This window comes from Zonotrichia leucophrys, chromosome 2 (genome assembly GCF_028769735.1).
Source record: "Zonotrichia leucophrys gambelii isolate GWCS_2022_RI chromosome 2, RI_Zleu_2.0, whole genome shotgun sequence".
Taxonomy (NCBI): domain Eukaryota; kingdom Metazoa; phylum Chordata; class Aves; order Passeriformes; family Passerellidae; genus Zonotrichia; species Zonotrichia leucophrys.
The window spans coordinates 47,048,088-47,075,974 of record NC_088171.1 but is presented as its reverse complement, the minus strand read 5'-3'; the positions used below and the strand labels follow the sequence as shown (position 1 = coordinate 47,075,974).

The 27,887-nt window shown below is 34.4% G+C and overlaps 1 protein-coding gene across 4 annotated transcripts in view; it reads right to left on the bottom strand.

The window, feature by feature from the left end:
- BBS9 (Bardet-Biedl syndrome 9) overlaps positions 1-27,887 on the bottom strand; it is a 285,201-nt gene that overhangs the window by 191,972 nt on the left and 65,342 nt on the right. For all 4 annotated transcript variants that reach the window (XM_064704873.1, XM_064704875.1, XM_064704877.1 and 1 more), the window contains exons 16-19: positions 25,342-25,482; positions 23,069-23,164; positions 18,635-18,807; positions 16,645-16,797 (exon numbers count right to left, since the gene is read on the bottom strand). In XM_064704873.1, the coding sequence (XP_064560943.1) occupies positions 16,645-16,797; positions 18,635-18,807; positions 23,069-23,164; positions 25,342-25,482 (563 nt within the window). The remainder of the gene's footprint in view (positions 1-16,644; positions 16,798-18,634; positions 18,808-23,068; positions 23,165-25,341; positions 25,483-27,887) is intronic.

Below are 27,887 nucleotides of genomic sequence, written 5' to 3'. Positions count from 1 at the left end.
TGAAATGGCAAGATCTTCAGGGGGAAAAAAAAAGGAAAAACTTTTTTCTGTACTTGCAGAACATGCAATACACTGGATGTCTTGAGACTAACTGGAATCTGTAGGTACCAGAAATATTTAATTACTTCACACTGTATTGAACAACTTGATCAGAAACAAACAGGAATTTTCAAATTTAACAGAAACTTTTTTTTTTTTTTTTACTGCTATCAGAGAGATCCAAAGTCACAGTAGAAGTAAATTATTCAGCATGTCTCAGAGGATGTTACCAACAGCTGCAAGAGCCAGAGGACATGGGAGAGCCAGGGAACTATTGGTTGCAGCAGACTGAAATGTTGGGATAGCCTCCTAAAAACCCTGATCTGATTTCTCTCCAAACATCCCTAGCCCTTCAGCATGGCAACATCAGTTTCTCCATACACTACTTCTGCCACTGTGCCCTGGGGAATTGTCCTTATCTGACCAGTGAGGAGGACAGGGAAGGGACTGGTGCAACAAACCCTGCACTTCTACTGGGCAAAGGTGTCAGGGAAGGGCCACTGGTGGCAGGAGGGGAAAGGAGCCTGCTGATGGATAGGAGGGCAGACTGTGGGGTGATGGGTCACCAGTGCCCACAGAGGACTGGATGGGGATCCCAGCAGACTCACTCATCCTCAGTCTCACATGTGACCTGCTCATGTTGATTAATGAGCTGAGAATGAACTCTCTGGGAACAGCTCCCACTTTAACTTTGGCAGTGCAAGGCATTTTGAAACCCAGGACCAGGAGGACCAGGGGATCAGGCTGCAACCCAAACAGTGAAAACATAAGCCTGCTTACAGCTCTAAATCCGATTCTGACATGGGAACAACACTAGAGACTATTAGTAAAAAACTACAGCTTGATTCAAATTATATGAATTTTAACAGACAGGTTAAGGAAAACCACATTCCTTTGAGACTTCTTAAGAAATATTTTATACATCCATTTTAATTTTCAATTCTTTAATATACATATTTAGCTAAGAAAATACAGAATATATTTCCCTCTTAGACTCAACAACGTGTTTTCAGGCTAAATTTCTTCTTTAAGTTTCTGAAAACTACTACTGGGTCCAATGTCATAAAAAACTATACTTTTAGATGGTGTCTTCACTTCTTCTGCATTGCTGCTATCCAGCAAAGTTTTGCCTACATGAAGATAAGGCATCCTTAAGTGAGTTTAGACATGCAGACACAGAGGGAACATGCAAGAATCCTTTGGCATCATTGGCAATTTCCCCTCAAGATTTCTGGAAGACTGACTCAAATTGCATGTATTATCCAGATAGATCTATTTGCATACTATTCTCACTTACATTTTGGAGGGTCACAGCAACTATATAATCTGGGCTCAATGGGGGTCAATTAAATTAGGGCTTTAAAAGGTTAAAGAAAGATGTTTGCATGTTATGGTGAAATAAAGGCCAAAAAAATTAGACTTGCAAACTTATAAGCAATTATGCAGGTTAAAAAAAAAAAACCCAAGCACCAAAAACCACCAAAGAAACAAATATTAATAGCTAAAATTATAAAAGACAGGGGAGGCTAATAGCTTAAGTATGGGGGAAAAGGCAATAAACCTGAATTGTAGTTTCAACTCTTCCATCAGATTGCAGTCTGGCCTCAGATGAAGTACTAACCAGTAGCATTTAGTTATCTACTGTTCAAAGTTCTGCTTCTGCTTATCAGGAATGCTTGAGAGACTAGAATTTACCTAATTATATATTAACACTTCTTTAATGATAATTTTCCTAGTAAATTCTATCAATGTTTCAGAAGGAAAAAATAGCTGAAAAAATTTAACTAGACTACAATCTTCTTATACATTTCATCCATAATTTGGTATTTTATGTATGATAAGCTCTTTTTTTTAACAACATAGCAAGTCTTACCAGGAAAGCCTAACATATTTACAACATTTGTCTTTTGCTGCACTCTGCTGGAACAATCCATTTTTCCACTGAAAGTCAATCTGTGCCATACACAATGCAAAAGTTAATAAAAGAGAGAGGCAAAAAATCTGAGCAATTTTTTATTGTAAAAAGTGTACTCTTTTGAAGCACATATATTGTCAAACCAGAATCTAGACATTTAAAGCCATATTTAGTTGGCCTAACAAAGTGAACTATTTTTAATGTTAGAGCAGCTAAAATACTCCTAGATAGAAGGAATTAAAGAGGGCTCCCCAAGTCCAGAATAAAACTACAATCAATTAAGTGCCTCAATAAGACACAGAAAAGCCTCTTGAAACGGAGATTGGAAGAGCCTGGCTTTGCAAATGCATCATTTTACCTATTCTTCACCTGATAAATATGCTATTTTGAAAAAGCAGCATATGCACAGACACCTAGCCCCTCCATTTGATCCACAAGCAAAATACAAAAAAAAGGTTAAGAGACCACAAAGGTTACTATACCGTTTGCAGAAAATGAGACAAGACTTTGACTCTCTTTTAAAAAGATACTTCAATTCTCTTTTTAAAAGATACTTCAATTTCTTCTATGAAATGTTACAATTCAGTCACATTTGTTTCAACTTTAAAAAATGAACAAGCTTACCTGGGCTAGAGAACAGACCCTAGCTTGTGCTAACAGTCAGAGCTATTAATTCCCATGATAATTCATCCTGGCTGAGGATCTGCTCCAGAACCATGCTACACAAATTAAATGTGACTTCCTACTAGAAAAATGCACCTGTGATCAAAACAAAGTCTCCTGACTTTTTTCTTTCCTTCCCTCCCTCTCTCCCCTCCCCTCTCTCCAGAGAGAAAAAATTCCTTTGCAGTGGCCATTAACTTTGAAAAAACTTTTAAGAAAAATTAAGGAGAAGTAAATATCACAGATTCAACTGAACAGAAATATCACAGGCATTTTCTTGCATTCTTCCAGGAGCAATGAGGAAAAGCCTTCACTCTTAGACCTGTCTTGGCTGCTGCAAACACAGATGTTGGCACCAGCTCTTGAACACAAAGCATGATATTCAATTTTACTAATACCTGCTAAAATTGTATCTTGGCATTTTTGCTAGCAAAGAAAATTAAGTAATGATCCTTCTTAATGCTTTGTAATCCACATAAATCTCAAAAACTCTTCTCAGGAAAGGTTTTCCACAGAGCTTTTTGTAGTTTTTCAAAAAATAAAAAACAAATAAATAAAAAACAGGTAGTCATTACAGACTGACTTGCTAAATCCAAACCCAGGAATAAATACAGACAATAAGCAACAAATCACTCAAACTTTTGCCTGAATAGTAAAGTAATGGTTTCAGAACTTATGGATACAGAATGTATAAACAGTGGCATAAAAAACAACACACAAAAAGTTTTCAGACAAACTATCTACTTCAAAGCTTGAAGTACTTAGCCTAGAATTGGACAGGCCAGCCAGTTTCCCTGTAAATACATTGCTGGTGTTCCCCCATTTAACTTTTTTTGAGAAAAAGTTTAATACGTTTCAGGAATCAAAACTGATTTTTACAGGAACAAAAGTATACAGTAGAGGACAAATGTTTATCTGTTCCATAAATGGGTTTCCCACAGAATCAAAAACACATGAACAAGATGAAGATTGGCATCTATGTGTTTTCTCCATTTGTCCCTGTTGTTTGTTAAAAATAAAGTCAGTGGTATTACAACCATACACATAAATGGAGAGTTTTACTTCTAACTGTAACCATGCCAGTCTGCAATTTTTAACCTGTAATATAAGAAAATATATGGGAAGAATGGGTGAAGGAACTTTTTGGAGACACTGGCTTCCAAAAGCAAATGGACAGTGCAGAAAAGAATTCAATAACTAGACAAGGAGAGCAGCAGTTTCGTACTGGGAAGGAATCAAGTCGGACAGACAAATCTGTTGTAAATGAGCTTCCACTACAGTGGATCTTGAGGGAAAAAAAAAAAAAAAGACAAAAAAAGCAGAATAGGAAATTAAACAGGATGCCTTTGCATATGACAGGGCGTTTAGCATTATGGAATTTTGACTGATTGCAATTTTAAATTATAATCTATTCATATGGTTTTATACTAATTAAAACATAGAAAAAGACAAAGCAATAAAAAGAGCAAAAAATACAATCTAGTGGATGTGAATAAAATGCTGAAGATTAAGTCATTCTGCAAGCTGTTAATAAATTCTGCAGTATAATTTCTTCATACAATAAAAAGACCAAAGAGAAGTAATCTTTAAATTTGTAAGAAAAGACAACTCATCAGATGTTTTAATGAATATTATTCCTTGTGATTCGGATCAAACAAAACAGCCTTTCTCCCAAAAGGAGGTAAAAATCTGAAATATAGCTATTAGTAGCCAACATGTAATCTGCTTTATATTTGCTTCCACAATAAAAAGAGAAATGTACTGTATCAGATGCTTATAAAAGCTAAAAGGAATAAAAGTAACTAGAAGACATAGACCATGTCAAAACACAACAGTCCTTTTTAAAATACTTATTTTAAGACAGACTTTCAAATACCTATGGAAATGCAACAGACAGCTATTGAAATGTTCATTAAGGAGAAATGAAAAAACAAGGAAAATTCAAAGTCAACACACATGAAGCACGTAATTTTCTCAAAACTCTAAAATCCTAAACACATTACAACGGAGGCAAGGGCTACTGTTTTCTTTAACATGACAAATCTATTTACCTAGCAAATATTTAACCAGTAGCTAGAGGTTGCTCTTTAAGTACTACATAATGAGATGTAATTAAGGTAGCAAAGGCAAAAGGTTACTAATTTAGAGCATTTCTATGGAGTAGTGTTTAAATTATAGGTTTTGTATAAAATGCATGGGCCAGTGCACAAGAAAAAAAAATCCAATTTTAACGGAATGCAGAACAAATTAACATTTTAACATTATAATACTACTCAATTGTATAATGGGATTTTGCTAAGTGTCACAGAACAGAAAATAAAAGTAACACTCCAAGGTATGCTTGTTAACCTCTTCAAGCTAAATATATTACAAGCCTACTGACAGCAGTAAATAGACTCATTGTAACATGAAAGACCCTGAATTCAAAGTCCTTTAATAGGTGTTGCTTTTTCTAAGTAGACTAGCCTTAAGAATATAAACAATGAACAAGATAAAAATTATGTTATCCATTCCAAATACTTTCCGATTTCCTAAAGGGAAATGGAATGATTCCTTTAAAAATGCCATTTTAAAAAATCCAGTTCCTGTGATATATAAAGTCTTTTTCCATACTTCTCCTTTCCATATTACAGGAATTTAACTGGCAAGTATAGCCTTCAGCAGCCATACATACAGTTTTCTAGGCTCACCAAGAGGCTTTCTGGAAAAAGAAGGACTACAGTTGTTATGGTCAAACTCTGTCAACTCAACATTTCAGGGTCCTTGCCCATCCAACAAGAAATTCAAGCAAACACCTAATTTTAAGATATCTAAATAACATTAATTCAATATCCAAAGCAAATTGCAAATATTAAACCAAGAAATTGGCAGCCACAAAACTTTGTCAAAGAACTCCAGGCAAGCAGGATGGGCAGAAGAGTCTATTTAATAAAAGCCTGAAAATACTATGTTTGCAGTTATGATACTCATCATTACTCTCTTCTTCATTCTTGACTTCTGAACCCCACAGTTCATCATGCCAAATTTTCCTTCATTAACTGACTTTCTCTTTTGCATACTGCTTTAAACTATCCACAACAGAATAATTATAGGCTTCACAATGTAGAAATACTTACTTTGTAGAAGTTAGTAGTTAAGCAAAACTGAGATATAAAATAGACCTGTTGAGATGCCAACTGGCAGAAAGAAATGGAGAAGAAAGTTCTTTTCTCTTTTGTTTTTGTCAGTTTACAGATTTAACCAACAGTTTAGCTCCAACGTAAACAGTACCTTTTATTAAAAGGTCTAAATTGAGAGAATGACCACACACAAGTCACATTTTTCTGCTGATGTAGTAGGTAGTGGCTAAAGCAGCAGCTCTGAGCTGACTGCAAGGAATATCCACACAAGGAAACCAATTTTTTTTTAATTGATAAATCACCTATACTATTTTTGAAATATTTTTTTCTTCAGGAATCCACAGTCTACTACTATACTGCCTCTAGTAAGTAATACCACACAGAATCTTAACAGAGCTGAACAGGAGTGTGCAGAGCAGGGCACTGATAATGTGAGGTCTTATTTCCACCTCTGACATTGGTCTATCCAAGTCATCTTGGGCCAGCCATCACCAGTGACTAAATCAAATTTCACACCTGCAAGACTACCCAAGAACAACAGAATAGTAATTTAGATACTCATTCTCTCTATGGTAATGGAAATAAGTAGCTGTACAGACCAATGTAAAACATTTTTAGCTTAAGTTTGCAGAAAAAATAGCTTGGTATTGCTGGGTTTACAATACAGCTACTACAGTAACCAAATCCACTTCAATACCCAACTGATACTAAGATCTGCAAGCATTAGATGAGCAAATAATTTAGTTAATTTGGCCATCAAATTCTTACTTCCTGTGTGGTTTTTAGTTTTGTTTTGGGGAGAGGGAGATCTTTTTGTTTGGTTTTAAATCTGAGTTTGGCATAAAATGCTATTGAATTACATAAATTATGTAGCTCTCCTCTTTAGTATTTATTGTTGGTATACTGAACGTATAACCAGGCATTTCACTGAATCCAAGTATGAAAGTCTGTGAAATATTTACTCTGTGAATTTGAAACCAATATATAGTTGACATCCATGCACAATGCAAAACTGTCATCTACTGTATATCAAAGAAATCAGTACACTTATCTTGACCTTACAGCAGAAAATTATCTACTTCAATGTTTTATTTCACCTGTCTGAAGGCATTGCACCCATGTACACACTGGCAGAACAAGTACAACAGCCACCCAAAGGCAAGCTATTAAAATTACTTCCCAGGCCACCAAAAATGCTCATAGTACTGCATGCAGAAATTCATAATCATGTCATAGTCAATTCATAATAGCTGGACTCTTCAATTAAAATGAGAAATTTCACTAAGATCATGTATAGAAACACTCAAAGTAAACAGAGGTGCTTCTACCAGATACACTCAGTAGTTCTTAGCTATAGATTTTTTATGCCTCAAATGCCTCTGTACTACAAAATTAGAGAGCTGATACAGAAAACTTTCTAGGGAGCACAAAATAAGAGTGTTTCCCTCCTTCCTTGAAGATGGTATCATTTTTTTTATTCAAGTTTTGATTACACTACCACATAGCACTTCCTCCCTTGGCTATGGAGTACACTTCTCCCAGTGAAAGAGACTATCAGTGATTTAAACTTCAACAAGGATATCCAATAATCTGATTATCTGATATGACATTTCTTTCAAAGAAATAAAACTTATCAGTATTCCTTTCTTTGGGGAATTGTAGCCAGTCGGTTCCATTTTCACTTATTCAAATGCCCACAGGCTCTTTCAGTCCCTACAGAAAGCCCTCATATATGGTCTGGTGACCTTATATTAGGCTGAGGACACAAGATCTACCATTTCAAGGGATATTATTTCTTCCCCTTCAAAAAGTCATAAGCCAATGAAACAAACAGAAAGTGCTAGAGAATGTTTATATCAGTGACAAAAATCACTTCTTACTCTTGCCTTTAAACACCAGAGGGTACAACCTGCCTATGCCCCTGAGGATTGAACCAAAGTCTGGGGGATCCTTCAATGGGTCACAATGGTGCTATGGGTCTAAAGTGGGAATCCCACCCCAAGAGGAGTGGGGGAGAAATTAATAAAGGCCACACCTCTGGTCCTTTACTGATTTGAATGGAGCAGTGGGTGTTCAAAGCTGTCCATTCACAGGTTCAAGGGGAGTAATTCAGTAGACAGGGCTGTAGGACACAGCACAGTGTAGCTGGAACCCTGCTATGTGGAAAATATGACAGACCAGACTGAATGCAGTCCAACAGACTCCAGTTGAGGCACCCTCTGCCATATCAACCCACACAAGAACATTTTACTGCCAATCTCTTTCTCTTGTGATGGCTGTGCTGTTTCCTGCTTTTACATGTGTCAAATTCCCTCTACAAAATAAAAATCCCCTTAATGATAATGTGAACAATTTACCTATTTGTCCCACAAACTGACTAACCTGTCAGAAGATTGTCCCACACTGAAGTAATTGCTACCACAGACCAAAACACAGAAGAGTTTTGCCAGTAATCCTAATATATGCTTCCCAAGAACAGCTAACTACTTTCAGACCTTTTTTGGAATACATCTTCTAATAAAAAGGGTCTTTGATGATATTGTAAGTATTCCACTGTTAAAGTTAAATAAGTCTTAAGGAAATAGAAACATAACACTATTTGAACACCAGTAAAATGGAGAATTTTAATTATATGTAATAGCCAACAAGCTGCTTCTAGTGGCTATGAAAAAACTACATTTAGCAGAAACAGCAATAAAACAAGAGAAGTTAAATATAACTCCTCCAAGGAACAGCATATTTATTCAAGCCAAAAAGAGCTAATTTATACTATGGGTGTAGCTCTCACTGACATTATCTGGGGAAAATGACTACTACAGGAGAGAGTGTGATATATAGGCTTTGAGTCATGCATGATAAACCCTAATGGTTTTGCTTTGAGGTAAAAGTCCTTACTAATCAAGTAATGAATCATTCCCAAAATGTCAAGTTCCCGAGGCCTTGTGTGTCAGAAGTGCCACTGGAAAGAGAATACTCAATCATTAACAATCACTTTTGAGATTTTTTTCAACTGATTAATAAGCAAGGAAAAGAGTTAAGGGGCTTGAACAAAGAGTTAATGGACCTTTAATGACATTCCCTGTGTTTTAGTGAACAGAACATATTGAGTTTTATTTGCCACTACAAACCACCAACGATCCAAGTGCTCCACACATTGCAAGTGTTAAAATACTGCAAGGAACAGTACTTTGCCTTTCAAAATATTAGAAAATTGTATTTGCTTTAAAAATTGTAGTGAATATACTTACTTTGTATTACACGTAACAGTGTAGTAAATTACAGATTAGAAAATATGAGACTGGCTTCCTAATCAGTAGATGGAAAAGAGATAAGGAGAAAAATTAGGAAATTATATTTTTTTCTGCAGTATTTTAGGTGCTGGACCTGTTAGTACCAACGATCATAGAAGTAGAAATCTGGATTTTATATAGATAATACTAAAAAGACACCCAGAAACAACTCTGAGGACTAAAATGAAGATATGATGAATTAATAATAGTCATAGATATGTATACACACATGTACACGAACACTGACATCTAAGGAGGGCAAAGGCATTTGCCTTCAATATATTTTCCATCTTTGTGCTGAAATCATTATGGAAATATCAAAAGAAATTACAATATCTAACAGTCTGAAACCACCAAGAATCACTAACTTAGAGTATTTCCAGCTCCCTTGAACAAAAAACTGTCTAGCCAGAAGTCAGCTCAATCATGTGAGTCTCCAACCAAGAACCAGAAATGACAGACTCAAAAATCAAATGTAAGGCTGTCCTTTGATAGCTGGGACAATATTATTCTGAGAGCAGAGAAAAATGGGAAACAGAAGCAAAGAGGGGAGAAAGGAAGCACAAACATAGCAACAAGATCCAAACCTCTTGATGAACAGATGAAAAGAACTTTACTTTCTAATCTGTAATTTATTACTCCAATTGGAGTGGCTCTCTTTTCCACACAACTATTTTTCATGAGAACAAGAAAATTCCTGTACACATGCACGTATAAAAATTCCTTCACAGAATTATAAAGTACCATAAGTCTCAAATACCCATTCTTTCAGGGGGAATTCAGTACCAGGAACTAGACAAAGCTTAAAGGGTTGCCACCAGTTTGAATTAATTGGATTCCAGAAAACTCTAGGCAGGAGAGATACAAGATCAAACTTAGAGCATATATCCAGAGACCAAAAGACAGAGCACCTTGCCTGGTACAGCCCCCAACAGCACAGCTCAAGACCAAAACAGAGCTGCAGAGAATGCAGCAGACAGTCACAGAATTGCTCCACACCAGCTGAAAGGAGATGGAGAACCATCCCCACCTGGGAGCCACACAGCAACAGCAGTGCAGTACTATGGGAAGGTGTATTAGTACCCCTTTTTGTTTGACTTTAACACAGGTGCAAAGCTCCAGATGGCCTCACATTCACATCTAGCTGATGCTGAATGCAGGTGAACCAGATGTTTGACAATAGCCCCAGTAAAAGGCAAGCCCTTGGACACTGGGCCAGAACCCCATGTTTTATAACCAGGCTCCCAGGAAAAATGAGGACTTAAATCAGCCAATGATCTGTTCAGAAAAGTGATCACAAGTGTTCCAAAAGGAGGACAAAGTATGCTAACCTTTAGATATTTTTCAACTATTAATTGGTTTTTATATGAAGTACCAAATTTCAGAGAGGAAATCATATCATTTGAAAGGTACAATTTGGAATCAAGTAGTTCTTTTAATCCTATAATGATTTACACCCAAAACTAACTTTGCCTGATAGTGTCAAATACTCTAAAATGGACAAGAACCAGCACACAGTATTTAAATACATAAAATATTGCTTGACAAGGTTGCAAAACTCTTGCTTAATCACAAACCACAACAAAAGAGAGACATAACTTGCATGATCAGTAACACTGGGCTAAAAATTCCTCACAATTGTCTGGTTAAGTAAGATGTGCTCAGAGGGATTCCAAGTTCCTTTAAGTTCTGTCCAAAATTTAGTTTAATTACACATTCTGCCGAAATCTCAAGAAACATAAATATTTAGTGCACTTCTCTTGGCCTTCTAAGTTTGCTCATGGATGAAAAAGATTTTCTTTTTCTTTTTCTCCATACATTTGGTTTGGAAAGTTTGTTGTATCACAGCTTTCTCTTTTTGGAGGCTTTTATTAAAAAAAAAAAAAATCAGTTAACTGTTTAACATTAGCTGCATGTTCTTTGAGCTGCAGATCTGATCTTACATGCTTTAATTGTGTGTTGCTCTAAATATTTTTCTTTCTTTGACAAAAGGAAAATGAAGATAGCTTTGGATTTGATTACCAAAACATCAACTTTTAAGACCAGAGACCAGAACAGATCCTGTCATGTAGTACAGTTACTCAGTGTGATTCTGAAAATTACATGGGCTTGAAAAGCTCCAAAAGGATCAAAACAGTTGCCAAAAAAAACCAAAAACCATGCACCAACAATAAACAACAAAAGTAAGGACATTTAAGCATCAATCTTGTGCTGCAACATAAAACTATGGGCCAGTCCAAAGTTTTTGCAGCTGGCCTACATAGTGCAGTTGCTTAAATTTCATCTCAAAACCATGAGATAGTCCCTCTTTCTGTTTAAATTAGGCTATGTCAAAGAAACAGCTGTGTAATGAAGTTCACAACGTTCTGAAAATATATGCACCTTTCTTCAAGACTTCCACATGAAAGAGAAAGGACAAGTCCTGTGACACTACTAATTAAAAGAACCAATGCATTTATTTAGAGACATCTGGCTTCCAAATCCTCAGCAAAAATGCATTTGTTTCTTCAGAAGTCTCTACTGAACAAACTTCCAGGGCTGTATATGAGGGGACAGCTCACACATCAAATCTCAAGGAAAAGGGCTACCTTTATATGTGGATAAAGCTTTCTCAGTAACAGGTCACAAATTCCTATACAGTTTACTGCCATGTAAGTAATTAAAATTGATCCTCCTGATGGAATTGCCTTCTTTAGCCTAAATGAAGAACTATGGTGTCTCTGCCAGGAAGCAATTGCATTTGCTGACAACTTTAAACAAACTGATGGTAAAAATCTACACTTACTTTCCAGAAGGGACAGCAGATGAGGGAAGTCAAACTGGAAAACAAATCTGTAGGAATTGTGTTATTTCCTACTACCTCAAAAGAAAAACCTATGAGCACTTCTTGAAAGCAGAAAGACTATTTGTTTCAAGAAGAGTTTTTAGGTGAAAAATTCCCATGTGCATTTATCTCTTGAAGAAGCAATTCATATACAAAACTTCCAAGATGCCAGACCAAGATGTGATAAATACAAACTGTGTACTAAATACAGCAGAATAATCTGGATAGATTCTAATTGTTTCCTGAGTAGGATCAGGAAGTCACATTGAAAAATCACCTTACTACTACTTACAGCCAACTATTTATGAGAGACAGGTTATTCAATACTAAAATAAATAAAATGAATACAGAGGAATAGCTGAAGTAGGAGAAAACAAAGGAAGCACATTTTCAGCATCAATTAGTTCTGGTTAGAAAAACGTGTTAAATCCTTCACTAATGGAAGATGGTCTCAAATTTATAAAGTACCAGAAGGAAAAGATAAAATGTATCACTGATATTAAAAAGAGACCCAATTTGGAAAATACATAGTTCTTAAGTCTAGATGTCTAAGGCTATGGAACTGTGGTGGCCATTTATGTCAGATTTGTTCTGTCAGTCCATTCCTAGAAACTGCCATTTCCAAAGACCACACAAAATTTTAACATGAATAGCCAAAAATCACTCAGTCCCTCTAGATGTGATTTTTTTTTTTTTTTAATTAGCAGACTGGGAGGAGAGAAAGACTATTTAATTGTTTCTACAGAGACAGAGGGCATCATCCCTCTTGTCAGGGTAGGTGGCTGCTGCCAGTCAGCACTAATTCATGACTGGCTTGACAGTGTACAAATAAGCAACTGCCAGAGGGAGAGTGGGACCAAGGGTAAAAGATAAGATCTCATCATTAGGAAGCACAAGAATGTCAGTGGTTTTCCAGGATGAGAATGAAGAGACCTCAAAACATGGGGAAACCTGAGGTACTGCACAACAGAGCCATTAAAAAAAAAAAATAGGAAGGGAACAATACTATATATATTGGAAGTGTGAGGATACAGGGAAAATCATGATTTGCCTTGTTTTTTCTGACTTTTTAAAATAATACAAACAGAAGCAATGGAAGGTAGAAGTGATTGCTAATAACATTCTTTTTTTGTAAACTGGAACTGCTCAGTCTTGTCTCAGATTCATGTTTTAAGTATTTAAAAGTGGCTAAAGAACAGTCAGTGCCCTGGGAGAACTCCACCCCATATTTAAAATTCATCCTCCTCCTTCCCTCAAAGAATGTAACTGTGGTAGGCTTCCAAACAGGGTTAAACACAGCTTACAGCTAAATACTGCTTATATTCAGCAGGATAAAATCCATGCGCGTTGAAATAAGAAATTGAAGCATCTCATTTTTACGACATTTATTAATTCCAGCTTGTACCTGGAAATCCAAGTAATGTTTGCCAAGATTCAATGCATGAAAATTATGATTTCAGGGTAAGAACCTGCAGCTACTGCCAAACTATGAATATTTTTTTCTATTATGACAGAAAACACATTGTAGACATAAAAGATTATTAAACTGCACTTTCAAGCAATAACAAGTCTCTGGTAGGGGAGCATTATACAAAGTACATGGTGTTTACAACAGCTACCATAAAATTTGCTGCAATCTCATTTCATATTTGAAGTCCTTTAAAATACAAAATGTATATGGAATCTCAAGTACCATTCAGTGGCTTTTAAATGTATCTTATTAAAATCTTTTCTTAGGGCAAGAGTTAGCAGCATGTCCAAGTGCATATCTAAAATTTTTTTAGCAGAACAAGAATTTCATGGGCATCTATTTCTAATTGAATTTTTTTCTATTATTTTCACAGCACCTTCCTACAAATCCTCCTTAAACATCATAAGAATAACATTTCCTATTTCAAATGTACAAGACTACTATGTACATAGCTGCTTTCCTTTTCCTTCCAGAATGGAACACCCGATGTCACTATTTGTTAACTGTTGTTAACACTCACTTGAATCTATTTAGATCTAAAATATCACTTCAGAAAGTAAAATTCTAGAAGAAAATGTAAACAGGACTGTAAAACTAAAAACAAGCTTTTCATCATTGCACACACTGATGCCTCCTTCCACATCTCATTACTGTCAAGATGGAAAGTAAAGCTCAAGTTTCCTTTTAATAGACCAATCAGCAATTTTATTGGGGCACTAAATATGGCCTGCCTTGTTGGAAATGCACAAGGATTAATGCAAGAAATTACTTCATAAATAGAAATACTTTTTACCAGGGAATGAAAGGCAGCTTGATTAATTTTCTCCAGTTTGACATCTATAACTTTGGCATTGTACATTTACCTACCTATCACACAAAGACAACTGTTACTTGAAGCTGAAAAGCTGAAAATTAACATTTACAATCTACTTTAGTTGTAAAATTTGAATCAGTTCAGAAATTCATAACAATTTGCAGGTGGGCAAAGAAACCACACAGAACATGTTTAAAGTAGGTTTTATCACACCTAGGTAATGAAACTACATGAGTAGAATATTCATTGTTTTATTTGTATTTTAAAAGTTGTTCATAAAAAGGTTATACATCTGCAAGGATATGCAGGCAGCAATACAAGGCATCTTTATATCTCTGTGGATTTGCAGATGTTATAATACTAAAGTTTCAATTTCAAAAAAATCCTACGCTATAATAATTATTCTACTAAGAATGTAATTCATATAGTGCCCAAGTCCTGGAAATTCTGTGTTAAAAGGACTAATAAAATCACACACTCACTAACTGTAAACCCCTTTCTGCTCTTGATGAAAATGTTTGGAATACACTATAAAACCAAAATACAGACATTTCCCTTCTGAGTACAAAACACAATGTGAGAAGTAACAAAACCTTGCTTTGCTTTGCACATAACAATTACTTTAGTGAAAAATGAGGGAATAAAACAAGGCAATTTTTTATTTTCTCATTATAAAAATATTTAGCATAAGAGAGGATATGAGATTCTCAGACGATTATAAGAAAAGGCATATTTATTTCAATGTCAAAAAGCTACATGCCTAAAAGAATTTTTGGAGTGAGACTTCATACTGTTCATATTTAAACAGCTTCATTATTCCTTTTCAGAAAACACATTTATCATATTTTGAATACATCAACTATTTGCATTAGACATACTTGTTCAAATAAAGACAGAATATGATACTAAATTGAAGAAAATAAGGTCTTTTCTAATACAAAAATGCAACATTGAGCAATTTCATTTTACCCCCAGAGAAGAGTCAATATTAAATCCTACCACAGCTCTCACTTTCAAAATAACACATGCAGCAGTGGGGTCTCTATGGCAATCACCATTTTACTACACTTTGTTTATAGTAACAATAACAACATTTCTTTTTTGGAAGGGGATTCCCACAAAGAAAAGAAATTACAAAGGAAATCTACCAAGAAATCTACCAAGTTTAAACAATTATGAAAAATGTAAACATTTGTTCTTTGAAAAGAAATCTTTTTCCTCATTCTTCTTTCAACTATTCTAACTCCAATTCAAAAAGCCTACAACAATAATGTTGAGAAGTACCCATCTAATGCTGGTATTAAAGACTTCATAAACTAAGCTTTGGCAACATGCATCTATTTCAACAACCTGAGTTATGCCACATTCTCAGAATTCAGCTTTCAAATCAACTACACAAGGAAACTGTCAAGCACATCCCAGTTGCCCTTAAGTTTAAAGGCAAAAAGTTCTACACAGCAAAAGCAGACTCAAAAAACTCTCTTATGTTAATCTTTCAGGCTTATTTAGTCATGCCACTTCAAAGTGTTAAAGAATAACCCATCTAGCACAATACCTAGTATTTATTAAAGCACCCAGAAAATCCCCACCTTCAAACTTAAATCATCTCATGTGAACTCATGTGAACTCAGTGAAGACTGGAATATTACTGTGAACTCAGTACAGACTGGAATAAAAGCAAATCTGACTTACATAAAAGCATACACGGAAAGGCAGTTTTGTCCAATTTAAAATGTTTTCTTAGATGAATAGTAGGGGAAAATACTTTTTCTTTAACACCTTTGGATTTTACTAATTGTGATATACAGCACTGCAAAGGTAAGTCTTTTTTCCAGTAAGGACTCTAATTGTGACTCAGCTTCTCAAACAAGCAATATCAGAAAGTAAAATCAGATCCTCCAACAGAAAAGCACAAAACATGTAAAATAACTTTTTTACAAAAGGGACACATCATGGAAAAGTTATCCTAAACCAACACAAAGCTGAGGCAGGAAGAAAAATTGGTTTATTCTTTATTCAGTATGGGGATGGTTTGGGAAGGATTTCTTTTTTAAAAACACTGTTCTTCTGCAGATATCACATTCTGAAATGATTAGAACATAAATCCCCATAGGAAGGACATGGTCAGTCTCAGACAATTTTGTTGTGAATGTTACCCCAGCCAAACCATTCCACCAGTTTACAGTGTACTATAAAATATTTACACAAGCTATGAACTATAAAATATTTTCACATGAACTATAAAATATTTACACTATCAACATCAGTTAGGAAAGAATGATGTGCTGTCAAGCTGGTATGACCCAGGAGTAAAGATTTTGTGGTCACAGATTAAATAAAACTATTGCAAATCATCTGGAAAGTTACAGAGACTATTAGGTTAAACAAATTACTGCTTCCTGGTCTCTTGGATGGTAAATGTAACCAGGAAAGCATAGCTTATGTGCTTTAAGCCGGGTTTTACCAACAAGATAAAGAAAGGTTAGGCTCATAATCAAACTGTACCGACCTCTCTGAATGTTCCTTCTAGCAAGGTGTCCAGATGTTGAAGAGGAGCTGGAGTTTTGTCCTTGAATCGTGTCAGCAGTCGCCGCTCAATAGCTCGAAACTGCACAGCCCTTTCAGACAACAGCTCCTGATACTTCTCAGCATTCAAACGTAGCTGCAATTTAAGGGTTTTCAAGAATTCAGGTTAAGGGTCATATACATTCATGCATGCATATTCCAAATGAAATGCAAGAAGGATAGGAAAATTTTTGAGACAGAGAGTAATACTCAAATACTCAAATATGAATACCATTTATGCCAGTTTCATACTTTATACACCTTGTGAAGCTTAACACTTTCAAGAACTATCATTTGCCACTGAAATCAAAACTAATTGTCAACAGCCACAATAACCAGTGAAAATGCATAAACATCTCATCTAGAAGCCTATTAACAAGAATGACGTTTCACCACCAAGACACAAAGGCTTCTTCTTGGTTTGGTGTGCTATTCATGACACATATACAGTGTACTGGACTTTATATTCATTGAAGTAGAAAGCAAATAGTTATTCCCTCAGCATGAACAGAAGTACTGAATTCTGTACTGATTAAATTATTGTGGTTTTCTGAATTTAAATCCTTTTTCCCTTTATCTATACTGACTAGCTAACGCCAACAAAATTCCTTGAAGTGCTCACAAAAGAACCTTTAAAAGATAAAAGGATTAAAACACAAAATAAGAATTTTTATTATCTGGGCACTTGATGTACACTTTCCACTACATACCTCAAAAATAAAAATTACCAAAGATGAGTCTTTCATAAAGCTGTGATACCTGTGTACAGCTGATGTTATAGCTAGCAGAAGAAGCATCAAGACACACAGCTTTCCAAATGCAGGCAAAAGTGCCCCAAAATGAAGAGAAAAGGTAAGTTTCTTAAATTTACATACCAGATTATATTTAAAATTAAGCAAATGTCAATCTGTCCAGTACATTATTATGATAAACAGTTCAGAGGTGCTAAGGGAAGAAGAAACACGATGAAGTTTTACTAAAAGTAGTAGGAAAAAAGGGATATCTCAGGTAAGGGATAACTCAGGTAATTTTCTCCTAAGCTTGCCAAAAAAAACCCCAGTATGTTGAAACTAACAGGGATGAAAGCATAGGAATGCCTTTAATAGATCATTTGACATTTTTTAGATCAGATAATTACAGTATAAATTCAGAAATTTTAAAAGAACCAGCTACAATATAATTAGAGTCTAAATTAGCATCCCAGAAATCACACCTGTATTTTGAACTTCAATGTATTTAAGCTTGCTATATACTCTAAAGAAGCCTAGGTTTAAGGTATTTCTACAAAAACAGTCACTTTTTAAAAAAAAATTAACATTTTTTTACTCTCAAATCAGTTGAAAGAAATTAGAAATAGAAAGAGCTTCAAATATCGACCAGGATCTAGGCTGAATGCTCAAAATATCCCAGAAAATCCCAACGATACCTTCCATCTTTCTGGGCAGTGACAGCTCCACCTCACAGAAAATTTGGCAGCATAAAAACACATCCAATAGTATTTCTCATTCTTGCATACATTCTTGCAACAGGTTGTTGCTTTTGCTCAAATATATGAGTTTAACAGAAATTTTCAAATAGCAGTTATCTCTTTTTATTGGAAAGGTATGGAGGAAAGAATGCATGTATTTTAATTGATTAGTTATTCCTACAAGCTAGCTGAACTACTGGAGATTCTTCATTGTCACCTCCATGGCCAAACAGGGAAAAGTAATTACATTTCTTTTATTTCTGGTCTAGCAAACTTCCTTGAGCCTCCAATGATACTTCTACAAAGGCAGTTTTTTAAATATCTGAAGGGACTTTCCCTTAGATACAACTGTATTTTCTGAAAGCCAAATGCCTGTGATACTATAGTTATAATCTGATTAATTATTGCACTAAAAACCAATTTTAAACTAGCAGACCATTAGCAATTCACATTTTATACACCATACCTCAAAATGTCGATCAATTAGTTCAAAATATTCTTGCAGGGGAATTGAACCAGAAAAGGTACATGCAAAATCCTTGCAGTTTTGCTTCTTGAAATGCTCTTGTAGTCGGTGTATGAGCTCCTTCGTTACCAGCCAAAGGTCTTCCAGCTGATCACTCTGAATCCTGTATCGTTCTTTGAGTGCAAGAACAAATACAGAACTAATAAACACAGTTTTCTGACACATAAATTCACTACACAACAGTTTAGCTAACACTGAAATAGAATTTACCTGTATCCAAAGTCTACATGAGATTTTATGAAGACATGTACATTCAGTAGTGTTAAAGAAATACTTGTATTTTATTGACTGTGCTGCTTCACTTTAAATACAACTAATATTAGTAGAAAGTGATTCTTATCCAACTCATGCTATCACTTGGTAAAAATGGCTCAGTGTAGAAATGAAAAGTGTTAATATAAACTGAAGTGAAAAACCAAATCCTGATAGCTAGTGTCATCTGTCCCAGCAAATTCATTTAACTCATCAGATTTTAGAGAATTTCAAAGTACCAGGCTAGTGAAATGAGATTTTATTTCTAATTCATGTTCATATAATCCTCTCTCCAACTTCTATGAAATCAGAATTAACTAATATTACTATTAGTTTAATTAACAGAATTGGATGATAATAGCTAATACATGTTGAGAAAAGCAGTGTGGAAAATCATAGCAGCCTTTTAATTTTAATTTTTTCAGATAAAGCATTTTCAAACATTAGGTCCTTACATCTTTTCATTACACATCTGCCAATAACTAACAAAAAAAGGATAGATAGAAATGTAGCTATGAGAACTTGACACAAAATCGTTCCTTTTTTTTTGCCCTTGTTAAAAAGGTCCACAGTAAATCAAATTAACCAGAATTCTTTTAAACTTGAATGTACTTATTTTAAATTTTCTCAACATTACTAATTCAAGATTGTTTGACATTACCACTGGCATCATTCCCGGGATATGTATTTCACTGAATACCGAATGACAAATTCTGTTTACAGTGTAACAGGAAAGAAGCAAGTTTTATTTAAAAACATGCTTGTTAAAGAAAAGAACACCATCTGCTAAAGATAGCATTCGACCTAATATCCATTTTTTAAACACTCACAATGTAATGGCTGGACTTACTTGGATGTATGACCATACTTTGCCTTAAGTGATTTTTCCTTGACGGAAATTAGCTCAGATGTTTTCAGGCCAAATCAACAGTCATTCCTTTTATAATTGACATATCTAATACATTAATGGTTTAAAATGGACAAAACTAATTTCCTCCAAATTGCACATTTAGTTTCCATACACTGTTTGTTGGTCAATACAAACACAATCTAATTTTACCATGGTCTGAGTAGAGAACATTGCAGTCATTTGCTTTTCTGTGATGTTCCAAGTCTCAAAAAGGACAAATTAGATTTGGAAACGTTACAAAACTGAGAATCTGTAGTTAAACTAAATACATGCTTTAAACAGAAATACAGTAAAAGAGGAAAAATAAGTAACTGTGCTTCTGCTCATCCCATGCTTTTATGATGGTTAACCAATTTGTAGTAGTCTTTTTGTTAATAGAAGCTCCATTACAGGAAATTACAACAGATTTTCAGTAATTTCTCTATCAAAAAAGCAGAAAACTGACGGGCACCAATAAATTAAATAGCTTACAAAGTCTTTTCACACTACAACAGGCTGTCCAAATAGTACAACCTGCATTCCAACTTTTCAGCCAGTAGGAACTTTAGAAGATTCAGTTCACTTCTCAGCTAGGAAACCCACATCAGAAGAAAAACACCCCAGCCACAGTTAGCAGTCAAGCCCTCCTTAAGTTATGATTAAAAGACAATTTTAAAATTTTCAGCCCAAAAAAATGCCTTGAAGTCTTAATCTAGCTGGTGCAAGCTACTTTTTAATATATATTTTCTGTCAGTACATATTTCAGGCTGGGCTTCTTTGCAGCAGTCTTGTCAAATTGAAGTAACATCTTCAATTGCTACACTAGTTAAAATGGATTAGCTAATAGAATTAAAAACTAACATGAAAACAGATGTTGCTCCTATTTGCAGCTTCAGCAATGAAACCCAACTGAACCTGACAACCTTCATTGCTAAATGCAGCTCTTTCCATTCAGAACTTAAGGTCCATTTGATAAGGAATATCGGAAAAAGAGGTCTTCTTCCATTGTCCATTATAAAGTCCTTTCATTGAAAACCAGAAATAAGATTTGACCTTAACAACTTCTTTTACTTTTCTGAAACACCATTACTTCTAGTAAAAATTTATCTACACATAGAGGTTTCTTTTTGAAGAACATTTCCTCAGTTAAAATGCTACATAAGCGCTTTTACAAAGTATAAACTCCGTGTTACATACCAGAGTAAGCACCTATCAAATACATAACTTCATCAACATTCATTAGTTTCAAAGAAGATATGTTCAGTCAAGCACAATCATTACAGTATCATGATATTCTACCAAAAAAATGCTTTCATATAATCCACAGTCTCTGTTTGTAAAAATATTCTGAATTATGATTGACTATCAGAGTTCTTACAAATATCTACCTTTAAATAAGTTTTAGTTAGTTACATTTCAAATGAGCACATTTTCCCCCTAAGACCTTCTCTAACCAACTCAGTTCAATGCATGAAGTGGATGCTGGAAACAGGCTGCTAACATAGAAAGTGACATCATACTACTCATTTGTTTTCTAAAGTTAGGATTCCCATACACAGTAAATGAGTAGCCACACTAAGAGAAACAGACATTGTGAAGCTCCTTTGTAAAGTGAACTTCACAAGTAAAGCAGTGTGGGAAAGTTTATTCTAAGACTGCAAGCGTCATTCCTAGCTGGTGAATAAACAAACCTGAGAGGAAAAGATTGAAGATTGGGGGTAGGGGTGTATGTGATTAAAAGTTATGGCCTTCAGTAGAAACTAAAATATATTCATTACGCAGAAACAAATTTGTCCTTATAGCAATCAGATTTAACAACTATGCAAGAAAAAGTCCAAATCAAAGATTTAAACTGAAATCCAGGAAAAGTTATTTGTAAATCCTTTGGTATTTAAAAACTATTATTGCACTTTTAGTATAGTTAAATCTGTTTAAGATCTCCTATTCAAAGAAATATTAAAAACAAAGTAACAATATAAAAAACAAAGTAATATAAAAAGTTATTATAAAAAGTAATTATAAATAGTAATATAAAAACAAAGTAACAATAAAACAGCATGTAAATAATGCATACAAAAAACAATACAGATGGATTTGATCCTTAGAAATATAAAACAATTCTTGGTACAATGAAAACTACTCTCCAGATGGTTTCTGTTTTTAACACATATGATTACATTAGAAAAGGTATTAAATATTAGCTCACAGCTGACCCCATCAATATTTATATAGCCCATCACAAATATGGATTTCTGAAAACAGTAAGGAATATTATCTCAGTGTTGAAAAAATTTCACATCGACAAACCAAATTGTGATTTTTCACTCAAAGCAGTTTCCACAAAGCATTCACACAGTGTTCCAACTGAACCCTCTGCAGTGCACAGTTGCTTTTCTAGCTTTTCAATTTGTAGTCTGCTGTATTAAATGAACACTTTGTGCTCTGCTGGCATGGAAAATGCTACACACAATTGAACTTATGTGGTTCCAAGGCACAGGCCAAGAAAGAGTTTAGCAAGTTGAACAGTTGTACAGAGCAGGACCATAAACTCTTGAAAATTAAGAGAACCTATCTCTTTCAAAGAGCACAAATTTAGGTGGCTGGAACAGGACTACTTAAACCACAAACTGCCCTATACAAGAGATGCTGGACCAGGTAACAGCTTATCTACATGCATGTTCATATACTCTTTAAACATAATAAGAAGGATCTCGAATCCATAATCTCTTACTTACAAAGATATACAGGCACATAAAGAGAAGAGATGGGGATTTACTCAGCTGTAGAGAAGCAATAGGGTCTGATGCTTAATTTAAGTCAAGGATGACTCAAAGTCAGAGGGAAGTTAGAAACTTGCTTTTTAATCCCTTACAAAAATTTCAGTAGGTGACTAATTCCAAACACAGATGTTGAAATTCCTTTAAGATGAGGGGTTTTTCCATTATTATAATGACAGATTTCGTTTATGAATAAAAACATTGCTAAAAGCTTTAAGAAAATCCAATTTCTTCAGAGAACTACCACTGCAGTGTACTGTATTTTGAGTATGATTTTTTGTTTTGTTATACAATTTTATTCTTGAAAGTAGGTAAGAAACCATCAATTAACACTTTGAAACTCCTGTGTTTATTTACAAACACTGATTATCCTTCTTTGTACGATCCACATTTTCATTTTGGACATATTCTAACTGATGATCAGGCTTGTTTTACTCTAATACTGACAGAACTTACGTGATGTTTTTGAAGCAAGAAGAGTGGTTTTTGAACCAGTTAAAAACTGAAATCCGAGAGCATTTGCTTGGTCACCCTCAGATGGATCAACAAAGTCTGAAAAAGAAAGTTAAATATCATTTTCTGTAATTTGACACTGGCATTCAGCAAACCTCAGTCCATAGCCAGGACTATATCAATCTTTGCACCAGCAATTGAATGTGATTGTTTCCCTTCTTGGGGTTCAAAAGTAACAAATATCAGCAGTTTGGTACACCCTTCCTTCATTCACACGTGGAATGTGAGCCACACACTGTTTCCCTTCCCCAGCCTGAAAATAAAAAGTTGTTTCCCAGAGGTTCAGTCTGTACATTCTAAAAGAACTGCAATTATTGTACAGCCCAAAGACTACCACTTTCACCAGATGCAAGGCCACCTTTAATTCAGATATTTATGCAAAACTTTTGCAGAAATTATCATTAAAATGCTTAAGCCGACTCCCTTTTTAGCTTTCAGCACAGAGCAAAACAAACACTCAGCTTGCTAAAACTAGCTACTCTGCAAAGTCCAACCATGCACATCTTTGTTTTCATTCCATATAGTGGATTATACCAGTTTAAAAGGTTTAATTTTAGAATATTATATTTTTAAAACTATTCTTTGTCACCACTACTCCCACTACTTCTCCTGAAAATAAGGCAAAAAAGGGAGAAGGGATACTACTTTTCTTGCATTTACCAATACAAATTTTGTTCACAAATTACATCAAAATAATAAATATCAACATAATAAACAGCATACTCTTCTTATTTAATCATTGTAAATGAAATGAACAGAAATCAGAACATTTCAATACTTTCTTGGTCTTATGCTTTGTTTTATATTCTCAACAATGAATCTCTAGGCTAAAAATAAAATACAATGTGCTATTCTGAAAGCATTATTGCTTAGCCATAATGGAAGCTCATTATTAAAAACCCCAAAATAGAGACCCTTAAAAAAATGTTGCACATCCAGTTGAGAGTTAAAACTATATTTAACCTTAAAATGAAGAGAATCATGCTAAAAAAAAAAACACAAACAAAACAAAGAAACAACAACACACCAAAAAAGCCTACATCACTGTTCTCAGACAAATATATTATATAAGATTTTAAAGAGATGCAGCTAATCCTTAAAAATACAATAGTAAAGTTGTTGGCCCATACAGCTCTCAGCAAATTGTTCCAGAACCTTAGTCATCTGGATTTCTAAAACTTAATCACTGTCAGACTGAACTTACTCACAATCACGTTATAAGCCCTGTTTATTAATTTCTTCTTGTGCTAATATGATCATCTAGACCCATGATATAGCCACAAAATATTTACTGAAGTCAACTGTATTATGGGCTTTTTGCCTGTGTATTATTAAGCTAAATGAATCACTTTCCCTTCATTCTCTTGAAATCTCTAGATAACATTTTTCTCCACTTTTGAGTTATATGTATTATATTTTATTTAATATCAGCAACTAGCACTTAGTTTGCCAGTGCACAGTAACATGATATTGGTTTCCTGCATGGAAGCATTTTGTGTAATGCATCCTCAATTTTTATTTCTTTGCTTACGATTAGAACGTATTGTACCACAGAGTACTCCTGTGGTAACTTCCACCTCCTCTCTCTTCCAATTGCAAGCACATAATTACAGCAAAACTTATCTTCTTAGCATTACACTTTATAGTATACTCAATTTCATTCTTCTTCCTCCAGTCCTAAGTGGAAATGAACTTCTCCTTCATGCTACTTTAATATAATGCTGAATAGAGAACATAGTTTGGTTTTGCACATCAGAAAATAATAATATGTTCAAGTCCTTTATTTGGTTGAAGAAGGTAACTGAAATTATTAAATACAATCAGCTTCAGACTGATACATCAAATACTCCACAAGTCATCCTGCAAAGCAAATGTACCCCTTACGTACAACATTTACCACTCTTGCTTTGCCCTGCTCACCCTTTTTTAAATGAATGCACATGATTTCCCCATTACAGCACTGCTTAAGTAATTTCATGCAAAGTTCTTGTCTGCATACATAAAAATTAGATCTATACAATGTAAAGAAATCTGCAGTTTTACCAGAGACGGGTATACTACCCCAGGTGTATTACTGTTGAAATATTATGTCATCATTTCTTCCAAAATATATTTTTTAATATACTAACATAAGATTTTTTAATTACTTCATTACTTCACATGGACAAACAATTCCTGTTGGGAGCTTCTAACACCTTTTATATTTAAAAACCTACCTGGAAAAATGGTGACAAAACTGATGGGAGGTTTGTTGGTATCAATAGTTAGCTTGTGGTTTGCTGCTTTTGAAGGTTGAGCTGGAAAGCAAACTAACTTCAAAGGCAGACTGAAGCTACACTGTGAAACTCTTGGTATTCCTAAAATGAAAGAACACAGATTTTTCATTTCCACATTCTGAATACAGGATACTTTCACTGCTGTCCTCAAAGAGTTATAACAAGATATTTAATGTGATGAAGGAATGTCTTAAAACCAAAACTACATAAAATTCTCAATCTTCTTAAAATTTTCCACCTAAAATATCTTTAAATTTGAATACTTCCAATTACTTTCTCAAGTGAACATCTTTATGTAGAGGGGAAAATAAGAGTTATTAATAAAACTACTGCATACTTATACTAATTAACATGCAATGAAGATTAGTTTTATTTAATTCTCTAAACTAACAATACCACTTTAACATAAAAAAACCACTGCAATTACTCCCAATGCTTCAAATACAGAATTGAAGCATCAACATTTTCATCAGGAATATCACAAACCAAATGCTCTTTATGAGTATATTTATTCTTTTTTTATAAACTCTTAAATAACACCTATGCATCCTTCATATTATCTGTCAGAGGTTTGTGGCTTAGAAAAAGAATGTATCCAATGGATACATCCTAAATCTATATGAAATTCTGTATTTCAGCTTATTGCATCACAATAAAACAGAACTGTAAAACAAATTGGGTACTGCCCTCAGTGTTGGGATCTACTATCACAAGAAATTTCATCACAATGGTGCAGGAGAAAAGAGGAAGTTTTGACATTAACATTTAGAAAATACATTTGAATGTGTCAAAAATTTTCTCAGATATAAATATTGTTTCAAATTGCTGGCATGTCAGATATTGCCTGGTATGTTCTATGCAAAAGGCAAAAGTGCTCACTGCTGTGAAATATGGAGTACTTGCTCTGTTGAGAAGACAGATTGTAGGACTTTTAAGGACAACTTTTTGATGAAGCACTTACAGGAAAACCTTGTTTAACATAACAAATTTTTAGAGACAATAAAGTAAGATTGTGTCAGAAAAATCATGAAACTGATAGGTACACAGAGGTATACACAGAGAGTATAAAAATTGAGCTCAAACACTCAATAGCCATCCAAGAAACCTGTTTTGCTAGTAATTTTGTTTGTTTGCTGCTCCTCAGATCTCTTCCAATGAAAAAATTACTTCTAAGACTCATGTCAGGGAAAAAATGCTATCATAAGGCTCAGATTATTCCCTGTGCTTGTCAATTCACAAGCTGTTTTGGCTGGCTGATAAAGCCTCCAAGTAACTGTTCTGCAGCAGCTTATAAATATTAAATTATAGAAAATTGAGCAGAAGACTCATTCAAACTGAAGACAGGTCTTCAAAATTAAGAGTATCTCCAGGTTCCAAGGAAAATTCCTAAAGGAATACTTGAAAATAAACCCATAATCTGTTAGAATTACTCATTCAACTGTATCTTCATCATCTAAAGGGAAAAGTAAATTTTTTCTTGATGACAGCATAACACAAGTATCTTAGTATTAAACTTAGATAAGGAGATTTATCAACAGGAAATATTAGTAGTAAAAGCAGGCAAAAAGATTTTGATACATATTTATATTTAAAACAAGACGTTTTTCATGCTTTTTTCAGACCAGCTTTTTTCTACATGGTCTTCTGCCACTCTACCTCATCATAAACGTAACTTTCCAATATTTCAGACAAAGGTCAAATCAAAACTAAATCAAGTATTATCTAGCATTTGGAGGAGACTGGGGAGATTTCTAGTTGATTAATCCGAAACAGTTACATATAAGAAAAACAAACCAAAAAGCTGCAACAAAATTTATCACTACAGTTAAAACTTGCTGGGGAATGTTTCAGAGTATTTCAGAATTTTAAATGGCACTAAGGAAACAAAGTAGTAGCTACATGTGGGAAGCACAATTTCCTCAACCTGTTGATGTTCTGTCTAGCAATCTCTAGCAATCTCACTTCATTTAGAGTTGTGATACTTTGCTGATACAGAATTTTAGCACTATAATGAAGAAAAAAAAAGGAAATAAAAATTCAGATTCTCCTCTAATCTGAAAAAAATCAGATGATGTTTAATGTTATCTCATAAGGTGCTAGTATTTAAAGGCATACTATGCACTTAACTATAAAACAGTCCCATGCCCTGTAGATACTATTTCATTTCCAAATTCCTCATGCATTTATTCAGTTATATTTGAAATTTAAATTAATGTGCATGATAAAAAGTATTAAAACTCAGATGTCCCAATTTGGCATGTTAAATATTCAGAAAATTAATATTTGCTCTGGTTTTGATGACCCTGAGTTTATGTAGTGCAGTGTACCCCACAGCAACCCAAAAAAGATTTTCTCACCGATAATTCTACAAAATTTAATGTGCTCGGCAATATTCTCCTCAGGACAAGGTTTTCATCTTGCTTTGATATTTCTTAGAACAAAAATCCAACCTTCATTTTTAGAATAGTATTCTTTCAAACTATATA